Genomic DNA, 26,373 nt, shown 5'->3' with positions numbered 1-26,373 from the left:
TTCTGCGCAGCTATTTCTGCGCAGCTGTTTCTGCGCAGCTGTTTCTGCGCAGCTGTTTCTGCGCAGCTGTTTCTGCGCAGCTGTTTCTGCGCAGCTGTTTCTGCGCAGCTGTTTCTGCGCAGCTGTTTCTGCGCAGCTGTAACTGCGCAGATGTCTCTGCGCAGCTGTCTCTGCGCAGCTGTCTCTGCGCAGCTGTCTCTGCGGAGCTGTTTCTGCGCAGCTGTTTCTGCGCAGCTGTTTCTGCGCAGCTGTTTCTGCGCAGCTGTTTCTGCGCAGCTGTTTCTGCGCAGCTGTTTCTGCGCAGCTGTTTCTGCGCAGCTGTTTCTGCGCAGCTGTTCCTGCGCACCTGTTCCTGCGCACCTGTTCCTGCGCACCTGTTCCTGCGCAGCTGTTCCTGCGCAGCTGTTCCTGCGCAGCTGTTCCTGCGCACCTGCTCCTGCGCACCTGTTCCTGCGCAGCTGTTCCTGCGCACCTGTTCCTGCGCACCTGTTCCTGCGCACCTGTTCCTGCGCAGCTGTTCCTGCGCAGCTGTTCCTGCGCAGCTGTTCCTGCGCAGCTGTTCCTGCGCAGCTGCTCCTGCGCAGCTGTTTCTGCGCAGCTGTTCCTGCGCAGCTGTTTCTGCGCAGCTGTTTCTGCGCAGCTGTTTCTGCGCAGCTGTTTCTGCGCAGCTGTTTCTGCGCAGCTGTTTCTGCGCAGCTGTTTCTGCGCAGCTGTTCCTGCGCAGCTGTTTCTGCGCAGCTGTTTCTGCGCAGCTGTTCCTGCGCAGCTGTTTCTGCGCAGCTGTTTCTGCGCAGCTGTTCCTGCGCAGCTGTTCCTGCGCAGCTGTTTCTGCGCAGCTGTTTCTGCGCAGCTGTTTCTGCGAAGCTGTTTCTGCGCAGCTGTTTCTGCGCAGCTGTTTCTGCGCAGCTGTTTCTGCGCAGTTGTTTCTGCGCAGTTGTTTCTGCGCAGCTGTTCCTGCGCAGATGTTTCTGCGCAGCTGTTCCTGCGCAGCTGTTTCTGCGCAGCTGTTCCTGCGCAGCTGTTCCTGCGCAGCTGTTCCTGCGCAGCTGTTCCTGCGCAGCTGTTCCTGCGCAGCTGTTCGTGCGCAGCTGTTCCTGCGCAGCTGTTCCTGCGCAGCTGTTTCTGCGCAGCTGTTTCTGCGCAGCAGTTTCTGCGCAGCAGTTTCTGCGCAGCAGTTTCTGCGCAGCTGTTCCTGCGCAGCTGTTCCTGCGCAGCTGTTCCTGCGCAGCTGTTCCTGCGCAGCTGTTTCTGCGCAGCTGTTTCTGCGCAGCTGTTCCTGCGCAGCTGTTCCTGCGCAGCTGTTCCTGCGCAGCTGTTCCTGCGCAGCTGTTCCTGCGCAGCTGTTTCTGCGCAGCAGTTTCTGCGCAGCAGTTTCTGCGCAGCAGTTTCTGCGCAGCAGTTTCTGCGCAGCTGTTCCTGCGCAGCTGTTCCTGCGCAGCTGTTTCTGCGCAGCAGTTTCTGCGCAGCAGTTTCTGCGCAGCAGTTTCTGCGCAGCTGTTCCTGCGCAGCTGTTCCTGCGCAGCTGTTCCTGCGCAGCTGTTCCTGCGCACCTGTTCCTGCGCAGCTGTTCCTGCGCACCTGTTCCTCCGCACCTGTTCCTGCGCACCTGTTCCTGCGCACCTGTTCCTGCGCAGCTGTTCCTGCGCAGCTGTTCCTGCGCAGCTGTTCCTGCGCAGCTGTTTCTGCGCAGCTGTTCCTGCGCAGCTGTTTCTGCGCAGCTGTTTCTGCGCAGCTGTTTCTGCGCAGCTGTTTCTGCGCAGCTGTTTCTGCGCAGCTGTTTCTGCGCAGCTGTTTCTGCGCAGCTGTTCCTGCACAGCTGTTTCTGCGCAGCTGTTCCTGCGCAGCTGTTCCTGCGCAGCTGTTTCTGCGCAGCTGTTTCTGCGCAGCTGTTCCTGCGCAGCTGTTCCTGCGCAGCTGTTCCTGCGCAGCTGTTTCTGCGCAGCTGTTTCTGCGAAGCTGTTTCTGCGCAGCTGTTTCTGCGCAGCTGTTTCTGCGCAGCTGTTCCTGCGCAGCTGTTTCTGCGCAGTTGTTTCTGCGCAGTTGTTTCTGCGCAGCTGTTCCTGCGCAGCTGTTTCTGCGCAGCTGTTCCTGCGCAGCTGTTTCTGCGCAGCTGTTTCTGCGCAGCTGTTTCTGCGCAGCTGTTCCTGCGCAGCTGTTCCTGCGCAGCTGTTCCTGCGCAGCTGTTCCTGCGCAGCTGTTTCTGCGCAGCTGTTTCTGCGCAGCAGTTTCTGCGCAGCAGTTTCTGCGCAGCTGTTCCTGCGCAGCTGTTCCTGCGCAGCTGTTCCTGCGCAGCTGTTCCTGCGCAGCTGTTTCTGCGCAGCTGTTTCTGCGCAGCTGTTTCTGCGCAGCTGTTCCTGCGCAGCTGTTCCTGCGCAGCTGTTCCTGCGCAGCTGTTCCAGCGCAGCTGTTTCTGCGCAGCTGTTCCTGCGCAGCTGTTTCTGCGCAGCTGTTCCTGCGCAGCTGTTCCTGCGCAGCTGTTCCTGCGCAGCTGTTCCTGCGCAGCTGTTCCTGCGCAGCTGTTCCTGCGCAGCTGTTCCTGCGCAGCTGTTCCTGCGCAGCTGTTCCTGCGCAGCTGTTCCTGCGCAGCTGTTTCTGCGCAGCTGCTTCTGCGCAGCTGCTTCTGCGCAGCTGCTTCTGCGCAGCTGCTTCTGCGCAGCTGCTTCTGCGCAGCTGCTTCTGCGCAGCTGCTTCTGCGCAGCTGCTTCTGCGCAGCTGCTTCTGCGCAGCCGTTTCTGCGCAGCCGTTTCTGCGCAGCCGTTTCTGCGCTGCCGTTTCTGCGCAGCCGTTTCTGCGCAGCCGTTTCTGCGCAGCCGTTCCTGCGCAGCCGTTCCTGCGCAGCCGTTCCTGCGCAGCCGTTTCTGCGCAGCTGTTTCTGCGCAGCTGTTTCTGCGCAGCTGTTTCTGCGCAGCTTTTTCTGCGCAGCTGTTTCTGCGCAGCTGTTTCTGCGAACCTGTTTCTTCGCAGCTGTTTCTGCGCAGCTGTCTCTGCGCAGCTGTTTCTGCGCAGCTGTTTCTGCGCAGCTGTTTCTGCGCAGCTGTTTCTGCGCAGCTGTTTCTGCGCAGCTGTTTCTGCGCAGCTGTTTCTGCGCAGCTGTTCCTGCGCAGCTGTTTCTGCGCAGCTGTTTCTGCGCAGCTGTTTCTGCGCAGCTGTTTCTGCGCAGCTGTTTCTGCGCAGCTGTTCCTGCGCAGCTGTTCCTGCGCAGCTGTTTCTGTGCAGCTGTTTCTGCGCAGCTGTTTCTGCGCAGCTGTTCCTGCGCAGCTGTTTCTGCGCAGCTGTTTCTGCGCAGCTGTTCCTGCGCAGCTGTTCCTGCGCAGCTGTTTCTGCGCCGCTGTTTCTGCGCCGCTGTTTCTGCGCCGCTGTTTCTGCGCAGCTGTTTCTTCGCATCTGTTTCTGCGCAGCTGTTTCTGCGCAGCTGTTTCTGCGCAGCTGTTTCTGCGCAGCTGTTTCTGCGCAGCTGTTTCTGCGCAGCTGTTTCTGCGCAGCTGTTTCTGCGCAGCTGTTTCTGCGCAGCTGTTTCTGCGCAGCTGTTTATGCACAGCTGTAACTGCGCAGATGTCTCTGCGCAGCTGTCTCTGCGCAGCTGTCTCTGCGCAGCTGTTTCTGCGGAGCTGTTTCTGCGCAGCTGTTTCTGCGCAGCTGTTTCTGCGCAGCTGTTTCTGCGCAGCTGTTTCTGCGCAGCTGTTTCTGCGCAGCTGTTTCTGCGCAGCTGTTTCTGCGCAGCTGTTTCTGCGCACCTGTTCCTGCGCAAATGTTCCTGCGCACCTGTTCCTGCGCACCTGTTCCTGCGCAGCTGTTCCTGCGCAGCTGTTCCTGCGCAGCTGTTCCTGCGCAGCTGTTCCTGCGCACCTGCTCCTGCGCACCTGTTCCTGCGCAGCTGTTCCTGCGCACCTGTTCCTCCGCACCTGTTCCTGCGCACCTGTTCCTGCGCACCTGTTCCTGCGCAGCTGTTCCTGCGCAGCTGTTCCTGCGCAGCTGTTCCTGCGCAGCTGTTCATGCGCAGCTGCTCCTGCGCAGCTGTTTCTGCGCAGCTGTTCCTGCGCAGCTGTTTCTGCGCAGCTGTTTCTGCGCAGCTGTTTCTGCGCAGCTGTTTCTGCGCAGCTGTTTCTGCGCAGCTGTTTCTGCGCAGCTGTTTCTGCGCAGCTGTTCCTGCGCAGCTGTTTCTGCGCAGCTGTTTCTGCGCAGCTGTTTCTGCGAAGCTGTTTCTGCGCAGCTGTTTCTGCGCAGCTGTTTCTGCGCAGCTGTTTCTGCGCAGTTGTTTCTGCGCAGTTGTTTCTGCGCAGCTGTTCCTGCGCAGCTGTTTCTGCGCAGCTGTTCCTGCGCAGCTGTTTCTGCGCAGCTGTTCCAGCGCAGCTGTTCCTGCGCAGCTGTTCCTGCGCAGCTGTTCCTGCGCAGCTGTTCCTGCGCAGCTGTTCCTGCGCAGCTGTTCCTGCGCAGCTGTTTCTGCGCAGCAGTTTCTGCGCAGCAGTTTCTGCGCAGCTGTTCCTGCGCAGCTGTTCCTGCGCAGCTGTTCCTGCGCAGCTGTTCCTGCGCAGCTGTTCCCGCGCAGCTGTTTCTGCGCAGCTGTTTCTGCGCAGCTGTTTCTGCGCAGCTGTTCCTGCGCAGCTGTTCCTGCGCAGCTGTTCCTGCACAGCTGCTCCTGCGCAGCTGTTCCTGCGCAGCTGTTCCTGCGCAGCTGTTTCTGCGCAGCTGTTTCTGCGCAGCTGTTCCTGCGCAGCTGTTTCTGCGCAGCTGTTCCTGCGCAGCTGTTCCTGCGCAGCTGCTCCTGCGCAACTGTTCCTGCGCAGCTGTACCTGCGCAGCTGTTCCTGCGCAGCTGTTCCTGCGCAGCTGTTCCTGCGCAGCTGTTCCTGCGCAGCTGTACCTGCGCAGCTGTTCCTGCGCAGCTGTTCCTGCGCAGCTGTTCCTGCGCAGCTGTTCCTGCGCAGCTGTTCCTGCGCAGCTGTTCCTGCGCAGCTGTTCCTGCGCAGCTGTTTCTGCGCAGCTGTTTCTGCGCAGCTGTTTCTGCGCAGCTGTTTCTGCGCAGCTGTTCCTGCGCAGCTGTTCCTGCGCAGCTGTTCCTGCGCAGCTGTTCCTGCGCAGCTGTTTCTGCGCAGCTGTTCCTGCGCAGCTGTTTCTGCGCAGCTGTTCCTGCGCAGCTGTTCCTGCGCAGCTGTTCCTGCGCAGCTGTTTCTGCGCAGCTGTTTCTGCGCAGCTGTTCCTGCGCAGCTGTTTCTGCGCAGCTGTTTCTGCGCAGCTGTTTCTGCGAAGCTGTTTCTGCGCAGCTGTTTCTGCGCAGCTGTTCCTGCGCAGCTGTTTCTGCGCAGCTGTTTCTGCGCAGCAGTTTCTGCGCAGCAGTTTCTGCGCAGCTGTTCCTGCGCAGCTGTTCCTGCGCAGCTGTTCCTGCGCAGCTGTTCCTGCGCAGCTGTTTCTGCGCAGCTGTTTCTGCGCAGCTGTTTCTGCGCAGCTGTTCCTGCGCAGCTGTTCCTGCGCAGCTGTTCCTGCGCAGCTGTTCCTGCGCAGCTGTTTCTGCGCAGCTGTTTCTGCGCAGCTGTTCCTGCGCAGCTGTTTCTGCGCAGCTGTTCCTGCGCAGCTGTTCCTGCGCAGCTGCTCCTGCGCAACTGTTCCTGCGCAGCTGTTCCTGCGCAGCTGTTCCTGCGCAGCTGTTCCTGCGCAGCTGTTCCTGCGCAGCTGTTTCTGCGCAGCAGTTTCTGCGCAGCAGTTTCTGCGCAGCAGTTTCTGCGCAGCTGTTCCTGCGCAGCTGTTTCTGCGCAGCTGTTTCTGCGCAGCAGTTTCTGCGCAGCAGTTTCTGCGCAGCAGTTTCTGCGCAGCTGTTCCTGCGCAGCTGTTCCTGCGCAGCTGTTCCTGCGCAGCTGTTCCTGCGCACCTGTTCCTGCGCAGCTGTTCCTGCGCACCTGTTCCTCCGCACCTGTTCCTGCGCACCTGTTCCTGCGCACCTGTTCCTGCGCAGCTGTTCCTGCGCAGCTGTTCCTGCGCAGCTGTTCCTGCGCAGCTGTTTCTGCGCAGCTGTTCCTGCGCAGCTGTTTCTGCGCAGCTGTTTCTGCGCAGCTGTTTCTGCGCAGCAGTTTCTGCGCAGCAGTTTCTGCGCAGCTGTTTCTGCGCAGCTGTTCCTGCGCAGCTGTTTCTGCGCAGCTGTTCCTGCGCAGCTGTTCCTGCGCAGCTGTTCCTGCGCAGCTGTTCCTGCGCAGCTGTTTCTGCGCAGCTGTTCCTGCGCAGCTGTTCCTGCGCAGCTGTTTCTGCGCAGCAGTTTCTGCGCAGCAGTTTCTGCGCAGCAGTTTCTGCGCAGCTGTTCCTGCGCAGCTGTTCCTGCGCAGCTGTTTCTGCGCAGCAGTTTCTGCGCAGCAGTTTCTGCGCAGCAGTTTCTGCGCAGCTGTTCCTGCGCAGCTGTTCCTGCGCAGCTGTTCCTGCGCAGCTGTTCCTGCGCACCTGTTCCTGCGCAGCTGTTCCTGCGCACCTGTTCCTCCGCACCTGTTCCTGCGCACCTGTTCCTGCGCACCTGTTCCTGCGCAGCTGTTCCTGCGCAGCTGTTCCTGCGCAGCTGTTCCTGCGCAGCTGTTTCTGCGCAGCTGTTCCTGCGCAGCTGTTTCTGCGCAGCTGTTTCTGCGCAGCTGTTTCTGCGCAGCTGTTTCTGCGCAGCTGTTTCTGCGCAGCTGTTCCTGCGCAGCTGTTCCTGCGCAGCTGTACCTGCGCAGCTGTTCCTGCGCAGCTGTTCCTGCGCAGCTGTTCCTGCGCAGCTGTTCCTGCGCAGCTGTTTCTGCGCAGCTGTTCCTGCGCAGCTGTTCCTGCGCAGCTGTACCTGCGCAGCTGTTCCTGCGCAGCTGTTCCTGCGCAGCTGTTCCTGCGCAGCTGTTCCTGCGCAGCTGTTCCTGCGCAGCTGTTCCTGCGCAGCTGTTCCTGCGCAGCTGTTCCTGCGCAGCTGTTCCTGCGCAGCTGTTTCTGCGCAGCTGTTTCTGCGCAGCTGTTTCTGCGCAGCTGTTTCTGCGCAGCTGTATCTGCGCAGCTGTTTCTGCGCAGCTGTTTCTGCGCAGCTGTTTCTGCGCAGCTGCTTCTGCGCAGCTGCTTCTGCGCAGCTGCTTCTGCGCAGCTGCTTCTGCGCAGCTGCTTCTGCGCAGCTGCTTCTGCGCAGCTGCTTCTGCGCAGCTGCTTCTGCGCAGCTGCTTCTGCGCAGCTGCTTCTGCGCAGCTGCTTCTGCGCAGCTGCTTCTGCGCAGCTGCTTCTGCGCAGCTGCTTCTGCGCAGCTGCCTCTGCGCAGCTGCTTCTGCGCAGCTGCTTCTGCGCAGCTGCTTCTGCGCAGCTGCTTCTGCGCAGCTGTTTCTGCGCAGCTGTTTCTGCGCAGCCGTTTCTGCGCAGCCTTTTCTGCGCAGCCGTTTCTGCGCAGCCGTTTCTGCGCAGCCGTTTCTGCGCAGCCGTTTCTGCGCAGCCGTTTCTGCGCAGCCGTTTCTGCGCAGCCGTTCCAGCGCAGCTGTTTCTGCGAAGCTGTTTCTGCGCAGCTGTTTCTGCGCAGCTGTTTCTGCGCAGCTGTTCCTGCGCAGCTGTTCCTGCGCACCTGTTCCTGCGCACCTGTTTTTGCGCACCTGTTCCTGCGCAGCTGTTCCTGCGCAGCTGTTCCTGCGCAGCTGTTCCTGCGCAGCTGTTCCCGCGCAGCTGTTCCCGCGCACCTGTTCTCGCGCAGCTGTTCTCGCGCAGCCGTTTCCGCGCAGCCGTTTCCGCGCAGCCGTTTCCGCGCAGCCGTTTCCGCGCAGCCGCTTCCGCGCAGCCGCTTCTGCGCAGCCGTCTCCGCGCAGCTGTTTCTGATTTTCTGATGAGACTCACTGCAACAGCATGGGTGACGAACTCCGTACGCGCGCGTGGCCTAGAGATCCTACCACGCGCGAACGGGATTCAACTTTACATGTTCAACTGCCCAAAAAACATTGAACATGGAGGTACGCTCCTGTAACCGGAGGCTATAGAGTGTTTCTGCGCCGCTGTTTCTGCGCCGCTGTTTCTGCGCAGCTGTTTCTGCGCAGCTGTTTCTGCGCAGCTGTTTCTGCGCAGCTGTTTCTGCGCAGCTGTTTCTGCGCAGCTGTTTCTGCGCAGCTTTTTCTGCGCAGCTGTTTCTGCGCAGCTGTTTCTGCGCAGCTGTTTCTTCGCAGCTGTTTCTGCGCAGCTGTCTCTGCGCAGCTGTCTCTGCGCAGCTGTTTCTGCGCAGCTGTTTCTGCGCAGCTGTTTCTGCGCAGCTGTTTCTGCGCAGCTGTTTCTGCGCAGCTGTTTCTGCGCAGCTGTTTCTGCGCAGCTGTTTCTGCGTAGCTGTTCCTGCGCAGCTGTTTCTGCGAAGCTGTTTCTGCGCAGCTGTTTCTGCGCAGCTGTTTCTGCGCAGCTGTTTCTGCGCAGCTGTTCCTGCGCAGCTGTTCCTGCGTAGCTGTTTCTGCGCAGCTGTTTCTGCGCAGCTGTTTCTGCGCAGCTGTTTCTGCGCAGCTGTTCCTGCGCAGCTGTTTCTGCGCAGCTGTTTCTGCGCAGCTGTTCCTGCGCAGCTGTTCCTGCGCAGCTGTTTCTGCGCCGCTGTTTCTGCGCCGCTGTTTCTGCGCAGCTGTTTCTGCGCAGCTGTTTCTGCGCAGCTGTTTCTTCGCATCTGTTTCTGCGCAGCTATTTCTGCACAGCTGTTTCTGCGCAGCTGTTTCTGCGCAGCTGTTTCTGCGCAGCTGTTTCTGCGCAGCTGTTTCTGCGCAGCTGTTTCTGCGCAGCTGTTTCTGCGCAGCTGTTTCTGCGCAGCTGTAACTGCGCAGATGTCTCTGCGCAGCTGTCTCTGCGCAGCTGTCTCTGCGCAGCTGTCTCTGCGGAGCTGTTTCTGCGCAGCTGTTTCTGCGCAGCTGTTTCTGCGCAGCTGTTTCTGCGCAGCTGTTTCTGCGCAGCTGTTTCTGCGCAGCTGTTTCTGCGCAGCTGTTTCTGCGCAGCTGTTTCTGCGCAGCTGTTCCTGCGCACCTGTTCCTGCGCACCTGTTCCTGCGCACCTGTTCCTGCGCACCTGTTCCTGCGCAGCTGTTCCTGCGCAGCTGTTCCTGCGCAGCTGTTTCTGCGCAGCTGTTTCTGCGCAGCTGTTCCTGCGCAGCTGTTCCTGCGCAGCTGTTCCTGCGCAGCTGTTCCTGCGCAGCTGTTCCTGCGCAGCTGTTTCTGCGCAGCAGTTTCTGCGCAGCAGTTTCTGCGCAGCAGTTTCTGCGCAGCAGTTTCTGCGCAGCTGTTCCTGCGCAGCTGTTCCTGCGCAGCTGTTTCTGCGCAGCAGTTTCTGCGCAGCAGTTTCTGCGCAGCAGTTTCTGCGCAGCTGTTCCTGCGCAGCTGTTCCTGCGCAGCTGTTCCTGCGCAGCTGTTCCTGCGCACCTGTTCCTGCGCAGCTGTTCCTGCGCACCTGTTCCTCCGCACCTGTTCCTGCGCACCTGTTCCTGCGCACCTGTTCCTGCGCAGCTGTTCCTGCGCAGCTGTTCCTGCGCAGCTGTTCCTGCGCAGCTGTTTCTGCGCAGCTGTTCCTGCGCAGCTGTTTCTGCGCAGCTGTTTCTGCGCAGCTGTTTCTGCGCAGCTGTTTCTGCGCAGCTGTTTCTGCGCAGCTGTTTCTGCGCAGCTGTTTCTGCGCAGCTGTTTCTGCGCAGCTGTTTCTGCGCAGCTGTTTCTGCGCAGCTGTTCCTGCGCAGCTGTTTCTGCGCAGCTGTTTCTGCGCAGCTGTTTCTGCGAAGCTGTTTCTGCGCAGCTGTTTCTGCGCAGCTGTTTCTGCGCAGCTGTTTCTGCGCAGTTGTTTCTGCGCAGTTGTTTCTGCGCAGCTGTTCCTGCGCAGCTGTTTCTGCGCAGCTGTTCCTGCGCAGCTGTTTCTGCGCAGCTGTTCCAGCGCAGCTGTTCCTGCGCAGCTGTTCCTGCGCAGCTGTTCCTGCGCAGCTGTTCCTGCGCAGCTGTTCCTGCGCAGCTGTTCCTGCGCAGCTGTTCCTGCGCAGCTGTTTCTGCGCAGCAGTTTCTGCGCAGCAGTTTCTGCGCAGCTGTTCCTGCGCAGCTGTTCCTGCGCAGCTGTTCCTGCGCAGCTGCTCCTGCGCAGCTGTTCCCGCGCAGCTGTTTCTGCGCAGCTGTTTCTGCGCAGCTGTTTCTGCGCAGCTGTTCCTGCGCAGCTGTTCCTGCGCAGCTGTTCCTGCACAGCTGCTCCTGCGCAGCTGTTCCTGCGCAGCTGTTCCTGCGCAGCTGTTTCTGCGCAGCTGTTTCTGCGCAGCTGTTCCTGCGCAGCTGTTTCTGCGCAGCTGTTCCTGCGCAGCTGTTCCTGCGCAGCTGCTCCTGCGCAACTGTTCCTGCGCAGCTGTACCTGCGCAGCTGTTCCTGCGCAGCTGTTCCTGCGCAGCTGTTCCTGCGCAGCTGTTCCTGCGCAGCTGTACCTGCGCAGCTGTTCCTGCGCAGCTGTTCCTGCGCAGCTGTTCCTGCGCAGCTGTTCCTGCGCAGCTGTTCCTGCGCAGCTGTTCCTGCGCAGCTGTTCCTGCGCAGCTGTTTCTGCGCAGCTGTTTCTGCGCAGCTGTTTCTGCGCAGCTGTTGCTGCGCAGCTGTTCCTGCGCAGCTGTTCCTGCGCAGCTGTTCCTGCGCAGCTGTTCCTGCGCAGCTGTTTCTGCGCAGCTGTTCCTGCGCAGCTGTTTCTGCGCAGCTGTTCCTGCGCAGCTGTTCCTGCGCAGCTGTTCCTGCGCAGCTGTTTCTGCGCAGCTGTTTCTGCGCAGCTGTTCCTGCGCAGCTGTTTCTGCGCAGCTGTTTCTGCGCAGCTGTTTCTGCGAAGCTGTTTCTGCGCAGCTGTTTCTGCGCAGCTGTTTCTGCGCAGCTGTTCCTGCGCAGCTGTTTCTGCGCAGCTGTTTCTGCGCAGCAGTTTCTGCGCAGCAGTTTCTGCGCAGCTGTTCCTGCGCAGCTGTTCCTGCGCAGCTGTTCCTGCGCAGCTGTTTCTGCGCAGCTGTTTCTGCGCAGCTGTTTCTGCGCAGCTGTTCCTGCGCAGCTGTTCCTGCGCAGCTGTTCCTGCGCAGCTGTTCCTGCGCAGCTGTTTCTGCGCAGCTGTTTCTGCGCAGCTGTTCCTGCGCAGCTGTTTCTGCGCAGCTGTTCCTGCGCAGCTGTTCCTGCGCAGCTGCTCCTGCGCAACTGTTCCTGCGCAGCTGTTCCTGCGCAGCTGTTCCTGCGCAGCTGTTCCTGCGCAGCTGTTCCTGCGCAGCTGTTTCTGCGCAGCAGTTTCTGCGCAGCAGTTTCTGCGCAGCAGTTTCTGCGCAGCAGTTTCTGCGCAGCTGTTCCCGCGCAGCTGTTTCTGCGCAGCTGTTTCTGCGCAGCAGTTTCTGCGCAGCAGTTTCTGCGCAGCAGTTTCTGCGCAGCTGTTCCTGCGCAGCTGTTCCTGCGCAGCTGTTCCTGCGCAGCTGTTCCTGCGCACCTGTTCCTGCGCAGCTGTTCCTGCGCACCTGTTCCTCCGCACCTGTTCCTGCGCACCTGTTCCTGCGCACCTGTTCCTGCGCAGCTGTTCCTGCGCAGCTGTTCCTGCGCAGCTGTTCCTGCGCAGCTGTTTCTGCGCAGCTGTTCCTGCGCAGCTGTTTCTGCGCAGCTGTTTCTGCGCAGCTGTTTCTGCGCAGCAGTTTCTGCGCAGCAGTTTCTGCGCAGCTGTTTCTGCGCAGCTGTTCCTGCGCAGCTGTTTCTGCGCAGCTGTTCCTGCGCAGCTGTTCCTGCGCAGCTGTTCCTGCGCAGCTGTTCCTGCGCAGCTGTTTCTGCGCAGCTGTTCCTGCGCAGCTGTTCCTGCGCAGCTGTTCCTGCGCAGCTGTTTCTGCGCAGCAGTTTCTGCGCAGCAGTTTCTGCGCAGCAGTTTCTGCGCAGCAGTTTCTGCGCAGCTGTTCCTGCGCAGCTGTTCCTGCGCAGCTGTTTCTGCGCAGCAGTTTCTGCGCAGCAGTTTCTGCGCAGCAGTTTCTGCGCAGCTGTTCCTGCGCAGCTGTTCCTGCGCAGCTGTTCCTGCGCAGCTGTTCCTGCGCACCTGTTCCTGCGCAGCTGTTCCTGCGCACCTGTTCCTCCGCACCTGTTCCTGCGCACCTGTTCCTGCGCACCTGTTCCTGCGCAGCTGTTCCTGCGCAGCTGTTCCTGCGCAGCTGTTCCTGCGCAGCTGTTTCTGCGCAGCTGTTCCTGCGCAGCTGTTTCTGCGCAGCTGTTTCTGCGCAGCTGTTTCTGCGCAGCTGTTTCTGCGCAGCTGTTTCTGCGCAGCTGTTCCTGCGCAGCTGTTCCTGCGCAGTTGTACCTGCGCAGCTGTTCCTGCGCAGCTGTTCCTGCGCAGCTGTTCCTGCGCAGCTGTTCCTGCGCAGCTGTTTCTGCGCAGCTGTTCCTGCGCAGCTGTTCCTGCGCAGCTGTACCTGCGCAGCTGTTCCTGCGCAGCTGTTCCTGCGCAGCTGTTCCTGCGCAGCTGTTCCTGCGCAGCTGTTCCTGCGCAGCTGTTCCTGCGCAGCTGTTCCTGCGCAGCTGTTCCTGCGCAGCTGTTCCTGCGCAGCTGTTCCTGCGCAGCTGTTTCTGCGCAGCTGTTTCTGCGCAGCTGTTTCTGCGCAGCTGTTTCTGCGCAGCTGTATCTGCGCAGCTGTATCTGCGCAGCTGTTTCTGCGCAGCTGTTTCTGCGCAGCTGCTTCTGCGCAGCTGCTTCTGCGCAGCTGCTTCTGCGCAGCTGCTTCTGCGCAGCTGCTTCTGCGCAGCTGCTTCTGCGCAGCTGCCTCTGCGCAGCTGCTTCTGCGCAGCTGCTTCTGCGCAGCTGCTTCTGCGCAGCTGCTTCTGCGCAGCTGCTTCTGCGCAGCTGCTTCTGCGCAGCTGCTTCTGCGCAGCTGCTTCTGCGCAGCTGCCTCTGCGCAGCTGCTTCTGCGCAGCTGCTTCTGCGCAGCTGCTTCTGCGCAGCTGCTTCTGCGCAGCTGTTTCTGCGCAGCTGTTTCTGCGCAGCCGTTTCTGCGCAGCCTTTTCTGCGCAGCCGTTTCTGCGCAGCCGTTTCTGCGCAGCCGTTTCTGCGCAGCCGTTTCTGCGCAGCCGTTTCTGCGCAGCCGTTTCTGCGCAGCCGTTTCTGCGCAGCCGTTCCAGCGCAGCTGTTTCTGCGAAGCTGTTTCTGCGCAGCTGTTTCTGCGCAGCTGTTTCTGCGCAGCTGTTCCTGCGCAGCTGTTCCTGCGCACCTGTTCCTGCGCACCTGTTTTTGCGCACCTGTTCCTGCGCAGCTGTTCCTGCGCAGCTGTTCCTGCGCAGCTGTTCCTGCGCAGCTGTTCCCGCGCAGCTGTTCCCGCGCACCTGTTCTCGCGCAGCTGTTCTCGCGCAGCCGTTTCCGCGCAGCCGTTTCCGCGCAGCCGTTTCCGCGCAGCCGTTTCCGCGCAGCCGCTTCCGCGCAGCCGCTTCCGCGCAGCCGCTTCTGCGCAGCCGTCTCCGCGCAGCTGTTTCTGATTTTCTGATGAGACTCACTGCAACAGCATGGGTGACGAACTCCGTACGCGCGCGTGGCCTAGAGATCCTACCACGCGCGTACGGGATTCAACTTTACATGTTCAACTGCCCAAAAAACATTGAACATGGAGGTACGCTCCTGTAACCGGAGGCTATAGAGTGTTTCTGCGCCGCTGTTTCTGCGCCGCTGTTTCTGCGCAGCTGTTTCTGCGCAGCTGTTTCTGCGCAGCTGTTTCTGCGCAGCTGTTTCTGCGCAGCTGTTTCTGCGCAGCTGTTTCTGCGCAGCTTTTTCTGCGCAGCTGTTTCTGCGCAGCTGTTTCTGCGCAGCTGTTTCTTCGCAGCTGTTTCTGCGCAGCTGTCTCTGCGCAGCTGTCTCTGCGCAGCTGTTTCTGCGCAGCTGTTTCTGCGCAGCTGTTTCTGCGCAGCTGTTTCTGCGCAGCTGTTTCTGCGCAGCTGTTTCTGCGCAGCTGTTTCTGCGTAGCTGTTCCTGCGCAGCTGTTTCTGCGAAGCTGTTTCTGCGCAGCTGTTTCTGCGCAGCTGTTTCTGCGCAGCTGTTTCTGCGCAGCTGTTCCTGCGCAGCTGTTCCTGCGTAGCTGTTTCTGCGCAGCTGTTTCTGCGCAGCTGTTTCTGCGCAGCTGTTTCTGCGCAGCTGTTCCTGCGCAGCTGTTTCTGCGCAGCTGTTTCTGCGCAGCTGTTCCTGCGCAGCTGTTCCTGCGCAGCTGTTTCTGCGCCGCTGTTTCTGCGCCGCTGTTTCTGCGCAGCTGTTTCTGCGCAGCTGTTTCTGCGCAGCTGTTTCTTCGCATCTGTTTCTGCGCAGCTATTTCTGCGCAGCTGTTTCTGCGCAGCTGTTTCTGCGCAGCTGTTTCTGCGCAGCTGTTTCTGCGCAGCTGTTTCTGCGCAGCTGTTTCTGCGCAGCTGTTTCTGCGCAGCTGTAACTGCGCAGATGTCTCTGCGCAGCTGTCTCTGCGCAGCTGTCTCTGCGCAGCTGTCTCTGCGGAGCTGTTTCTGCGCAGCTGTTTCTGCGCAGCTGTTTCTGCGCAGCTGTTTCTGCGCAGCTGTTTCTGCGCAGCTGTTTCTGCGCAGCTGTTTCTGCGCAGCTGTTTCTGCGCAGCTGTTTCTGCGCAGCTGTTCCTGCGCACCTGTTCCTGCGCACCTGTTCCTGCGCACCTGTTCCTGCGCAGCTGTTCCTGCGCAGCTGTTCCTGCGCAGCTGTTCCTGCGCACCTGCTCCTGCGCACCTGTTCCTGCGCAGCTGTTCCTGCGCACCTGTTCCTCCGCACCTGTTCCTGCGCACCTGTTCCTGCGCACCTGTTCCTGCGCAGCTGTTCCTGCGCAGCTGTTCCTGCGCAGCTGTTCCTGCGCAGCTGTTCCTGCGCAGCTGCTCCTGCGCAGCTGTTTCTGCGCAGCTGTTCCTGCGCAGCTGTTTCTGCGCAGCTGTTTCTGCGCAGCTGTTTCTGCGCAGCTGTTTCTGCGCAGCTGTTTCTGCGCAGCTGTTTCTGCGCAGCTGTTTCTGCGCAGCTGTTCCTGCGCAGCTGTTTCTGCGCAGCTGTTTCTGCGCAGCTGTTCCTGCGCAGCTGTTTCTGCGCAGCTGTTTCTGCGCAGCTGTTCCTGCGCAGCTGTTCCTGCGCAGCTGTTTCTGCGCAGCTGTTTCTGCGCAGCTGTTTCTGCGAAGCTGTTTCTGCGCAGCTGTTTCTGCGCAGCTGTTTCTGCGCAGTTGTTTCTGCGCAGTTGTTTCTGCGCAGCTGTTCCTGCGCAGATGTTTCTGCGCAGCTGTTCCTGCGCAGCTGTTTCTGCGCAGCTGTTCCTGCGCAGCTGTTCCTGCGCAGCTGTTCCTGCGCAGCTGTTCCTGCGCAGCTGTTCCTGCGCAGCTGTTCCTGCGCAGCTGTTCCTGCGCAGCTGTTCCTGCGCAGCTGTTTCTGCGCAGCTGTTTCTGCGCAGCAGTTTCTGCGCAGCAGTTTCTGCGCAGCAGTTTCTGCGCAGCTGTTCCTGCGCAGCTGTTCCTGCGCAGCTGTTCCTGCGCAGCTGTTCCTGCGCAGCTGTTTCTGCGCAGCTGTTTCTGCGCAGCTGTTCCTGCGCAGCTGTTCCTGCGCAGCTGTTCCTGCGCAGCTGTTCCTGCGCAGCTGTTTCTGCGCAGCTGTTTCTGCGCAGCAGTTTCTGCGCAGCAGTTTCTGCGCAGCAGTTTCTGCGCAGCAGTTTCTGCGCAGCTGTTCCTGCGCAGCTGTTCCTGCGCAGCTGTTTCTGCGCAGCAGTTTCTGCGCAGCAGTTTCTGCGCAGCAGTTTCTGCGCAGCTGTTCCTGCGCAGCTGTTCCTGCGCAGCTGTTCCTGCGCAGCTGTTCCTGCGCACCTGTTCCTGCGCAGCTGTTCCTGCGCACCTGTTCCTCCGCACCTGTTCCTGCGCACCTGTTCCTGCGCACCTGTTCCTGCGCAGCTGTTCCTGCGCAGCTGTTCCTGCGCAGCTGTTCCTGCGCAGCTGTTTCTGCGCAGCTGTTCCTGCGCAGCTGTTTCTGCGCAGCTGTTTCTGCGCAGCTGTTTCTGCGCAGCTGTTTCTGCGCAGCTGTTTCTGCGCAGCTGTTTCTGCGCAGCTGTTTCTGCGCAGCTGTTCCTGCACAGCTGTTTCTGCGCAGCTGTTCCTGCGCAGCTGTTCCTGCGCAGCTGTTTCTGCGCAGCTGTTTCTGCGCAGCTGTTCCTGCGCAGCTGTTCCTGCGCAGCTGTTCCTGCGCAGCTGTTTCTGCGCAGCTGTTTCTGCGAAGCTGTTTCTGCGCAGCTGTTTCTGCGCAGCTGTTTCTGCGCAGCTGTTCCTGCGCAGCTGTTTCTGCGCAGTTGTTTCTGCGCAGTTGTTTCTGCGCAGCTGTTCCTGCGCAGCTGTTTCTGCGCAGCTGTTCCTGCGCAGCTGTTTCTGCGCAGCTGTTTCTGCGCAGCTGTTTCTGCGCAGCTGTTCCTGCGCAGCTGTTCCTGCGCAGCTGTTCCTGCGCAGCTGTTCCTGCGCAGCTGTTTCTGCGCAGCTGTTTCTGCGCAGCAGTTTCTGCGCAGCAGTTTCTGCGCAGCTGTTCCTGCGCAGCTGTTCCTGCGCAGCTGTTCCTGCGCAGCTGTTCCTGCGCAGCTGTTTCTGCGCAGCTGTTTCTGCGCAGCTGTTTCTGCGCAGCTGTTCCTGCGCAGCTGTTCCTGCGCAGCTGTTCCTGCGCAGCTGTTCCAGCGCAGCTGTTTCTGCGCAGCTGTTCCTGCGCAGCTGTTTCTGCGCAGCTGTTCCTGCGCAGCTGTTCCTGCGCAGCTGTTCCTGCGCAGCTGTTCCTGCGCAGCTGTTCCTGCGCAGCTGTTCCTGCGCAGCTGTTCCTGCGCAGCTGTTCCTGCGCAGCTGTTCCTGCGCAGCTGTTCCTGCGCAGCTGTTTCTGCGCAGCTGTTTCTGCGCAGCTGCTTCTGCGCAGCTGCTTCTGCGCAGCTGCTTCTGCGCAGCTGCTTCTGCGCAGCTGCTTCTGCGCAGCTGCTTCTGCGCAGCTGCTTCTGCGCAGCTGCTTCTGCGCAGCTGCTTCTGCGCAGCCGTTTCTGCGCAGCCGTTTCTGCGCAGCCGTTTCTGCGCTGCCGTTTCTGCGCAGCCGTTTCTGCGCAGCCGTTTCTGCGCAGCCGTTCCTGCGCAGCTGTTCCTGCGCAGCTGTTTCTGCGCAGCTGTTCCTGCGCAGCTGTTTCTGCGCAGCTGTTGCTGCGCAGCTGTTCCTGCGCAGCTGTTCCTGCGCAGCTGTTCCTGCGCAGCTGTTCCTGCGCAGCTGTTCCTGCGCAGCTGTTCCTGCGCAGCTGTTCCTGCGCAGCTGTTCCTGCGCAGCTGTTTCTGCGCAGCTGTTTCTGCGCAGCAGTTTCTGCGCAGCAGTTTCTGCGCAGCTGTTCCTGCGCAGCTGTTCCTGCGCAGCTGTTCCTGCGCAGCTGTTCCTGCGCAGCTGTTTCTGCGCAGCTGTTTCTGCGCAGCTGTTCCTGCGCAGCTGTTCCTGCGCAGCTGTTCCTGCGCAGCTGTTCCTGCGCAGCTGTTTCTGCGCAGCAGTTTCTGCGCAGCAGTTTCTGCGCAGCCGTTTCTGCGCAGCCGTTTCTGCGCAGCCGCTTCTGCGCAGCCGCTTCTGCGCAGCCGCTTCTGCGCAGCCGCTTCTGCGCAGCCGCTTCTGCGCAGCCGCTTCTGCGCAGCCGCTTCTGCGCAGCCGCTTCCGCGCAGCCGCTTCCGCGCAGCCGCTTCCGCGCAGCCGCTTCCGCGCAGCCGCTTCCGCGCAGCCGTTTCCGCGCAGCCGTTTCCGCGCAGCCGTTTCCGCGCAGCCGCTTCCGCGCAGCCGCTTCCGCGCAGCCGCTTCTGCGCAGCCGCTTCTGCGCAGCCGCTTCTGCGCAGCCGCTTCTGCGCAGCCGCTTCTGCGCAGCCGCTTCTGCGCAGTTGTTTCTGCGCAGCTGTTTCTGCGCAGCTGTTTCTGCGCAGCTGTTTCTGCGCAGCTGCATCTGCGCAGCCGCTTCAGCGCAGCCGCTTCTGCGCAGCCGCTTCTGCGCAGCCGCTTCTGCGCAGCCGCTTCTGCGCAGCTGTTTCTGCGCAGCTGTTTCTGCGCAGCTGTTTCTGCGCAGCTGCATCTGCGCAGCCGTTTCTGCGCAGCCGCTTCTGCGCAGCCGCTTCTGCGCAGCCGCTTCTGCGCAGCCGCTTCTGCGCAGCCGCTTCTGCGCAGCCGCTTCTGCGCAGCCGCTTCTGCGCAGCCGCTGCTGCGCAGCCGTTTCTGCGCAGCCGTTTCTGCGCAGCCGTTTCTGCGCAGCCGTTTCTGCGCAGCCGTTTCTGCGCAGCCGCTTCTGCGCAGCCGCTTCTGCGCAGCCGCTTCTGCGCAGGCGCTTCTGCGCAGCCGCTTCTGCGCAGCCGCTTCTGCGCAGCCGCTTCTGCGCAGCCGCTTCTGCGCAGCCGCTTCTGCGCAGCCGCTTCTGCGCAGCCGCTTCTGCGCAGCCGCTTCTGCGCAGCCGCTTCTGCGCAGCCGCTTCTGCGCAGCCGCTTGTGCGCAGCCGCTTGTGCGCAGCCGCTTGTGCGCAGCCGCTTCTGCGCAGCCGCTTCTGCGCAGCCGCTTCTGCGCAGCCGCTTCTGCGCAGCCGTTTCTGCGCAGCCGCTTCTGCGCAGCCGCTTCTGCGCAGCCGCTTCTGCGCAGCCGCTTCTGCGCAGCCGCTTCTGCGCAGCTGTTCCTGCGCAGCCGCTTCTGCGCAGCTGTTTCTGATTTTCTGATGAGACTGCACTGCAACAGCATGGGTGACGAACTCCGTACGCGCGCGTGGTCTAGAGATCCTACCACGCGCGTACGGGATTCAACTTTACATGTTCAACTGCCCAAAAAACATTGAACATGGAGGTACGCTCCTGTAACCGGAGGCTATAGAGTGTTTCTGCGCCGCTGTTTCTGCGCAGCTGTTCCTGCGCAGCTGTTCCTGCGCAGCTGTTCCTGCGCAGCTGTTCCTGCGCAGCTGTTCCTGCGCAGCTGTTCCTGCGCAGCTGTTCCTGTGCAGCTGTTCCTGCGCGGCTGTTCCTGCGCGGCTGTTCCTGCGCGGCTGTTTCTGCGCGGCTGATTCTGCGCGGCTGTTTCTGCGAGGATGTTTCTGCGAGGCTGTTTCTGCGCGGCTGTTTCTGCGCAGCTGTTTCTGCGCAGCTGTTTCTGCGCAGCTGTTCCTGCGCAGCTGTTCCTGCGCAGCTGTTCCTGCGCAGCTGTTCCTGCGCAGCTGTTCCTGCGCACCTGTTCCTGCGCAGCTGTTCCTGCGCAGCTGTTCCTGCGCACCTGTTCCTGCGAACCTGTTCCTGCGCACCTGTACCTGCGCACCTGTTCCTGCGCACCTGTTCCTGCGCACCTGTTCCTGCGCAGCTGTTCCTGCGCAGCTGTTCCCGCGCACCTGTTCCCGCGCACCTGTTCCCGCGCACCTGTTCCCGCGCAGCCGTTCCCGCGCAGCCGTTCCCGCGCAGCCGTTTCCGCGCAGCCGTTTCCGCGCAGCCGTTTCCGCGCAGCCGTTTCCGCGCAGCCGCTTCCGCGCAGCCGCTTCTGCGCAGCCGTCTCCGCGCAGCTGTTTCTGATTTTCTGATGAGACTTCACTGCAACAGCATGGGTGACGAACTCCGTACGCGCGCGTGGTCTAGAGATCCAACCACGCGCGTACGGGATTCAACTTTACATGTTCAACTGCCCAAAAAACATTGAACATGGAGGTACGCTCCTGTAACCGGAGGCTATAGAGTGTTTCTGCGCCGCTGTTTCTGCGCAGCTGTTTCTGCGCAGCTGTTTCTGCGCAGCTGTTTCTGCGCAACTGTTTCTGCGCAGCTGTTTCTGCGCAGCTGTTTCTGCGCAGCTGTTTCTGCGCAGCTGTTTCTGCGCAGCTGTCTCTGCGCAGCTGTCTCTGCGCAGCTGTCTCTGCGCAGCTGTCTCTGCGCAGCTGTTTCTGCGCAGCTGTTTCTGCGCAGCTGTTTCTGCGCAGCTGTTTCTGCGCAGCTGTTTCTGCGCAGCTGTTTCTGCGCGGCTGTTTCTGCGCGGCTGTTTCTGCGCAGCTGTTACTGCGCAGCTGTTCCTGCGCACCTGTTCCTGCGCACCTGTTCCTGCGCAGCTGTCCCTGCGCAGCTGTTCCTGCGCAGCTGTTCCTGCGCACCTGTTCCTGCGCAGCTGTTCCTGCGCACCTGTTCCTGCGCACCTGTTCCTGCGCACCTGTTCCTGCGCAGCTGTTCGTGCGCACCTGTTCCTGCGCAGCTGTTCCTGCGCAGCTGTTCCTGCGCACCTGTTCCTGCGCACCTGTTCCTGCGCAGCTGTTCCTGCGCAGCTGTTCCTGCGCAGCTGTTCCTGCGCAGCTGTTCCTGCGCAGCTGTTCCTGCGCAGCTGTTCCTGCGCAGCTGCTCCTGCACAGCTGTTCCTGCGCAGCAGCTCCTGCGCAGCTGTTTCTGCGCAGCTGTTCCTGCGCAGCTGTTTCTGCGCAGCTGTTTCTGCGCAGCTGTTTCTGCGCAGCTGTTTCTGCGCAGCTGTTTCTGCGCAGCTGCTTCTGCGCAGCTGTTTCTGCGCAGCTGTTCCTGCGCAGCTGTTTCTGCGAAGCTGTTTCTGCGCAGCTGTTTCTGCGCAGCTGTTTCTGCGCAGCCGTTTCTGCGCAGCTGTTCCTGCGCAGCTGTTTCTGCGCAGCTGTTTCTGCGCAGCTGTTCCTGCGCAGCTGTTTCTGCGCAGCTGTTTCTGCGCAGCTGTTTCTGCGCAGCTGTTCCTGCGCAGCTGTTTCTGCGCAGCTGTTTCTGCGCAGCTGTTTCTGCGCAGCTGTTTCTGCGAAGCTGTTTCTGCGCAGCTGTTTCTGCGCAGCTGTTTCTGCGCAGCTGTTTCTGCGCAGCTGTTCCTGCGCAGCTGTTTCTGCGCAGCTGTTTCTGCGCAGCTGTTTCTGCGCAGCTGTTTCTGCGCAGCTGTTTCTGCGCAGCTGTTTCTGCGCAGCTGTTCCTGCGCAGCTGTTCCTGCGCAGCTGTTTCTGCGCAGCTGTTTCTGCGCAGCTGTTCCTGCGCAGCTGTTCCTGCGCAGCTGTTTCTGCGCAGCTGTTTCTGCGCAGCTGTTCCTGCGCAGCTGTTCCTGCGCGGCTGTTCCTGCGCGGCTGTTCCTGCGCGGCTGTTCCTGCGCGGCTGTTCCTGCGCGGCTGTTGCTGCGCGGCTGTTGCTGCGCGGCTGTTGCTGCGCGGCTGTTTCTGCGCGGCTGTTTCTGCGAGGCTGTTTCTGCGCGGCTGTTTCTGCGCGGCTGTTTCTGCGCTGCTGTTCCTGCGCAGCTGTTCCTGCGCAGCTGTTCCTGCGCAGCTGTTCCTGCGCAGCTGTTCCTGCGCAGCTGTTCCTGCGCACCTGTTCCTGCGCAGCTGTTCCTGCGCAGCTGTTCCTGCGCAGCTGTTCCTGCGCAGCTGTTCCTGCGCAGCTGTTCCTGCGCAGCTGTTCCTGCGCAGCTGTTCCTGCGCAGCTGTTTCTGCGCAGCTGTTTCTGCGCAGCTGCTTCTGCGCAGCTGCTTCTGCGCAGCTGCTTCTGCGCAGCTGCTTCTGCGCAGCTGCTTCTGCGCAGCTGCTTCTGCGCAGCTGCTTCTGCGCAGCTGCTTCTGCGCAGCTGCTTCTGCGCAGCTGCTTCTGCGCAGCTGCTTCTGCGCAGCTGCTTCTGCGCAGCTGCTTCTGCGCAGCCGTTTCTGCGCAGCCGTTTCTGCGCAGCCGTTTCTGCGCTGCCGTTTCTGCGCAGCCGTTTCTGCGCAGCCGTTTCTGCGCAGCCGTTCCTGCGCAGCCGTTCCTGCGCAGCCGTTTCTGCGCAGCTGTTCCTGCGCAGCTGTTTCTGCGCAGCTGTTTCTGCGCAGCTGTTCCTGCGCAGCTGTTCCTGCGCAGCTGTTCCTGCGCAGCTGTTCCTGCGCAGCTGTTCCTGCGCAGCTGTTCCTGCGCAGCTGTTCCTGCGCAGCTGTTTCTGCGCAGCTGTTTCTGCGCAGCAGTTTCTGCGCAGCAGTTTCTGCGCAGCAGTTTCTGCGCAGCTGTTCCTGCGCAGCTGTTCCTGCGCAGCTGTTCCTGCGCAGCTGTTTCTGCGCAGCTGTTTCTGCGCAGCTGTTCCTGCGCAGCTGTTCCTGCGCAGCTGTTCCTGCGCAGCTGTTCCTGCGCAGCTGTTTCTGCGCAGCAGTTTCTGCGCAGCAGTTTCTGCGCAGCAGTTTCTGCGCAGCTGTTCCTGCGCAGCTGTTCCTGCGCAGCTGTTTCTGCGCAGCAGTTTCTGCGCAGCAGTTTCTGCGCAGCAGTTTCTGCGCAGCTGTTCCTGCGCAGCTGTTCCTGCGCAGCTGTTCCTGCGCAGCTGTTCCTGCGCACCTGTTCCTGCGCAGCTGTTCCTGCGCACCTGTTCCTCCGCACCTGTTCCTGCGCACCTGTTCCTGCGCACCTGTTCCTGCGCAGCTGTTCCTGCGCAGCTGTTCCTGCGCAGCTGTTTCTGCGCAGCTGTTCCTGCGCAGCTGTTTCTGCGCAGCTGTTTCTGCGCAGCTGTTTCTGCGCAGCTGTTTCTGCGCAGCTGTTTCTGCGCAGCTGTTTCTGCGCAGCTGTTTCTGCGCAGCTGTTTCTGCGCAGCTGTTTCTGCGCAGCTGTTCCTGCGCAGCTGTTTCTGCGCAGCTGTTCCTGCGCAGCTGTTCCTGCGCAGCTGTTTCTGCGCAGCTGTTTCTGCGCAGCTGTTCCTGCGCAGCTGTTCCTGCGCAGCTGTTTCTGCGCAGCTGTTTCTGCGAAGCTGTTTCTGCGCAGCTGTTTCTGCGCAGCTGTTTCTGCGCAGCTGTTCCTGCGCAGCTGTTTCTGCGCAGTTGTTTCTGCGCAGTTGTTTCTGCGCAGCTGTTCCTGCGCAGCTGTTTCTGCGCAGCTGTTCCTGCGCAGCTGTTTCTGCGCAGCTGTTCCTGCGCAGCTGTTTCTGCGCAGCTGTTCCTGCGCAGCTGTTCCTGCGCAGCTGTTCCTGCGCAGCTGTTCCTGCGCAGCTGTTCCTGTGCAGCTGTTTCTGCGCAGCTGTTTCTGCGCAGCAGTTTCTGCGCAGCAGTTTCTGCGCAGCTGTTCCTGCGCAGCTGTTCCTGCGCAGCTGTTCCTGCGCAGCTGTTCCTGCGCAGCTGTTTCTGCGCAGCTGTTTCTGCGCAGCTGTTCCTGCGCAGCTGTTCCTGCGCAGCTGTTCCTGCGCAGCTGTTCCTGCGCAGCTGTTCCAGCGCAGCTGTTTCTGCGCAGCTGTTCCTGCGCAGCTGTTTCTGCGCAGCTGTTCCTGCGCAGCTGTTCCTGCGCAGCTGTTCCTGCGCAGCTGTTCCTGCGCAGCTGTTCCTGCGCAGCTGTTCCTGCGCAGCTGTTCCTGCGCAGCTGTTCCTGCGCAGCTGTTCCTGCGCAGCTGTTCCTGCGCAGCTGTTCCTGCGCAGCTGTTCCTGCGCAGCTGTTCCTGCGCAGCTGTTTCTGCGCAGCTGTTTCTGCGCAGCTGCTTCTGCGCAGCTGCTTCTGCGCAGCTGCTTCCGCGCAGCTGCTTCCGCGCAGCTGCTTCCGCGCAGCTGCTTCTGCGCAGCTGCTTCTGCGCAGCTGCTTCTGCGCAGCTGCTTCTGCGCAGCTGCTTCTGCGCAGCTGCTTCTGCGCAGCCGTTTCTGCGCAGCCGTTTCTGCGCTGCCGTTTCTGCGCAGCCGTTTCTGCGCAGCCGTTTCTGCGCAGCCGTTCCTGCGCAGCTGTTCCTGCGCAGCTGTTTCTGCGCAGCTGTTCCTGCGCAGCTGTTTCTGCGCAGCTGTTTCTGCGCAGCTGTTTCTGCGCAGCTGTTTCTGCGCAGCTGTTTCTGCGCAGCTGTTTCTGCGCAGCTGTTTCTGCGCAGCTGTTTCTGCGCAGCTGTTCCTGCGCAGCTGTTTCTGCGCAGCTGTTCCTGCGCAGCTGTTTCTGCGCAGCTGTTTCTGCGCAGCTGTTTCTGCGCAGCTGTTCCTGCGCAGCTGTTTCTGCGCAGTTGTTTCTGCGCAGCTGTTTCTGCGCAGCTGTTTCTGCGAAGCTGTTTCTGCGCAGCTGTTTCTGCGCAGCTGTTTCTGCGCAGCTGTTCCTGCGCAGCTATTTCTGCGCAGTTGTTTCTGCGCAGCTGTTCCTGCGCAGCTGTTCCTGCGCAGCTGTTCCTGCGCAGCTGTTCCTGCGCAGCTGTTTCTGCGCAGCAGTTTCTGCGCAGCAGTTTCTGCGCAGCAGTTTCTGCGCAGCTGTTCCTGCGCAGCTGTTCCTGCGCAGCTGTTCCTGCGCAGCTGTTCCTGCGCAGCTGTTTCTGCGCAGCTGTTTCTGCGCAGCTGTTCCTGCGCAGCTGTTCCTGCGCAGCTGTTCCTGCGCAGCTGTTCCAGCGCAGCTGTTTCTGCGCAGCTGTTCCTGCGCAGCTGTTCCTGCGCAGCTGTTCCTGCGCAGCTGTTCCTGCGCAGCTGTTCCTGCGCAGCTGTTCCTGCGCAGCTGTTCCTGCGCAGCTGTTCCTGCGCAGCTGTTCCTGCGCAGCTGTTCCTGCGCAGCTGTTCCTGCGCAGCTGTTTCTGCGCAGCTGCTTCTGCGCAGCTGCTTCTGCGCAGCTGCTTCTGCGCAGCTGCTTCTGCGCAGCTGCTTCTGCGCAGCTGCTTCTGCGCAGCTGCTTCTGCGCAGCCGCTTCTGCGCAGCCGCTTCTGCGCAGCCGCTTCTGCGCAGCCGCTTCTGCGCAGCCGTTTCTGCGCAGCCGTTTCTGCGCAGCCGTTTCTGCGCAGCCGTTTCTGCGCAGCCGTTTCTGCGCAGCCGTTTCTGCGCAGCCGTTTCTGCGCAGCCGCTTCTGCGCAGCCGCTTCTGCGCAGCCGCTTCTGCGCAGCCGCTTCTGCGCAGCCGCTTCTGCGCAGCCGCTTCCGCGCAGCCGCTTCCGCGCAGCCGCTTCCGCGCAGCCGCTTCCGCGCAGCCGCTTCCGCGCAGCCGCTTCCGCGCAGCCGTTTCCGCGCAGCCGTTTCCGCGCAGCCGTTTCCGCGCAGCCGCTTCCGCGCAGCCGCTTCCGCGCAGCCGCTACCGCGCAGCCGCTTCTGCGCAGCCGCTTCTGCGCAGCCGCTTCAGCGCAGCCGCTTCTGCGCAGCCGCTTCTGCGCAGCCGCTTCTGCGCAGTTGTTTCTGCGCAGCTGTTTCTGCGCAGCTGTTTCTGCGCAGCTGTTTCTGCGCAGCTGCATCTGCGCAGCCGCTTCTGCGCAGCCGCTTCTGCGCAGCCGCTTCTGCGCAGCCGCTTCTGCGCAGCCGCTTCTGCGCAGCTGTTTCTGCGCAGCTGTTTCTGCGCAGCTGTTTCTGCGCAGCTGTTTCTGCGCAGCTGCATCTGCACAGCTGTTTCTGCGCAGCCGCTTCTGCGCAGCCGCTTCTGCGCAGCCGCTTCTGCGCAGCCGCTTCTGCGCAGCCGCTTCTGCGCAGCCGCTTCTGCGCAGCCGCTGCTGCGCAGCCGATTCTGCGCAGCCGTTTCTGCGCAGCCGTTTCTGCGCAGCCGTTTCTGCGCAGCCGTTTCTGCGCAGCCGCTTCTGCGCAGCCGCTTCTGCGCAGCCGCTTCTGCGCAGGCGCTTCTGCGCAGCCGCTTCTGCGCAGCCGCTTCTGCGCAGCCGCTTCTGCGCAGCCGCTTCTGCGCAGCCGCTTCTGCGCAGCCGCTTCTGCGCAGCCGCTTCTGCGCAGCCGCTTCTGCGCAGCCGCTTCTGCGCAGGCGCTTCTGCGCAGCCGCTTCTGCGCAGCCGCTTCTGCGCAGCCGCTTGTGCGCAGCCGCTTGTGCGCAGCCGCTTCTGCGCAGCCGCTTCTGCGCAGCCGTTTCTGCGCAGCCGCTTCTGCGCAGCCGCTTCTGCGCAGCCGCTTCTGCGCAGCCGCTTCTGCGCAGCTGTTCCTGCGCAGCCGCTTCTGCGCAGCTGTTTCTGATTTTCTGATGAGACTGCACTGCAACAGCATGGGTGACGAACTCCGTACGCGCGCGTGGTCTAGAGATCCTACCACGCGCGTACGGGATTCAACTTTACATGTTCAACTGCCCAAAAAACATTGAACATGGAGGTACGCTCCTGTAACCGGAGGCTATAGAGTGTTTCTGCGCCGCTGTTTCTGCGCAGCTGTTCCTGCGCAGCTGTTCCTGCGCAGCTGTTCCTGCGCAGCAGTTTCTGCGCAGCTGTTCCTGCGCAGCTGTTCCTGCGCAGCTGTTTCTGCGCAGCAGTTTCTGCGCAGCAGTTTCTGCGCAGCAGTTTCTGCGCAGCTGTTCCTGCGCAGCTGTTCCTGCGCAGCTGTTCCTGCGCAGCTGTTCCTGCGCACCTGTTCCTGCGCAGCTGTTCCTGCGCACCTGTTCCTCCGCACCTGTTCCTGCGCAGCTGTTTCTGCGCAGCTGTTTCTGCGCAGCTGTTCCTGCGCAGCTGTTTCTGCGCAGCTGTTTCTGCGCAGCTGTTCCTGCGCAGCTGTTCCTGCGCAGCTGTTTCTGCGCCGCTGTTTCTGCGCCGCTGTTTCTGCGCAGCTGTTTCTGCGCAGCTGTTTCTGCGCAGCTGTTTCTTCGCATCTGTTTC

General features: G+C 61.6%; 2 protein-coding genes across 2 annotated transcripts; both read right to left on the bottom strand.

Moving 5' to 3' along the window:
* Positions 1-10: 10 nt before the first annotated feature.
* Positions 11-18,644, bottom strand: LOC126232341 (uncharacterized). The gene is made up of 4 exons (XM_049942618.1): positions 14,545-18,644; positions 13,541-14,474; positions 7,888-13,395; positions 11-7,780 (listed from the first exon to the last, which is right to left on the bottom strand). The coding sequence occupies exons 1-4, from the start codon at positions 18,642-18,644 to the stop codon at positions 11-13; spliced, it is 18,312 nt and encodes a 6,103-aa protein (XP_049798575.1).
* A 64-nt stretch (positions 18,645-18,708) lies between these two features.
* On the bottom strand, positions 18,709-26,366 carry LOC126232340 (trichohyalin-like). Its single transcript, XM_049942617.1, has 4 exons — positions 25,843-26,366; positions 24,874-25,762; positions 19,593-24,785; positions 18,709-19,515 (listed from the first exon to the last, which is right to left on the bottom strand). Exons 1-4 carry the CDS (start codon positions 26,364-26,366, stop codon positions 18,709-18,711), a joined length of 7,413 nt encoding a protein of 2,470 aa, XP_049798574.1.
* Between the last annotated feature and the right edge of the window lie 7 nt (positions 26,367-26,373).

Source organism: Schistocerca nitens, unplaced genomic scaffold (genome assembly GCF_023898315.1).
Source record: "Schistocerca nitens isolate TAMUIC-IGC-003100 unplaced genomic scaffold, iqSchNite1.1 HiC_scaffold_468, whole genome shotgun sequence".
In the NCBI taxonomy this organism is placed as follows: Eukaryota; Metazoa; Arthropoda; class Insecta; order Orthoptera; family Acrididae; genus Schistocerca; species Schistocerca nitens.
The sequence above is the reverse complement of the archived record's forward strand: the minus strand, read 5'-3'. Positions and strand labels throughout refer to the sequence as shown.

Excerpts from the sequence above, each read along its gene's own strand:
- LOC126232341 (XM_049942618.1), bottom strand. The coding sequence starts at position 18,644 with ATGCTGTTGCAGTGCAGTCTCATCAGAAAATCAGAAACAGCTGCGCAG. Across the intron at positions 14,475-14,544 it reads GAACAGGTGCGCAGGAACAG|CTGCGCAGAAACAGCTGCGC; the intron begins GTGCGCAGGAAC and ends GCGCAGAAACAG. Across the intron at positions 7,781-7,887 it reads TTTTTTGGGCAGTTGAACAT|CTGCGCGGAGACGGCTGCGC; the intron begins GTAAAGTTGAAT and ends AATCAGAAACAG.
- LOC126232340 (XM_049942617.1), bottom strand. The coding sequence starts at position 26,366 with ATGCGAAGAAACAGCTGCGCAGAAACAGCTGCGCAGAAACAGCTGCGC. Across the intron at positions 25,763-25,842 it reads TTTTTTGGGCAGTTGAACAT|TGCAGTCTCATCAGAAAATC; the intron begins GTAAAGTTGAAT and ends ATGCTGTTGCAG. Across the intron at positions 24,786-24,873 it reads TGCGCAGAAGCGGCTGCGCG|CGGCTGCGCGGAAGCGGCTG; the intron begins GTAGCGGCTGCG and ends GCTGCGCGGAAG.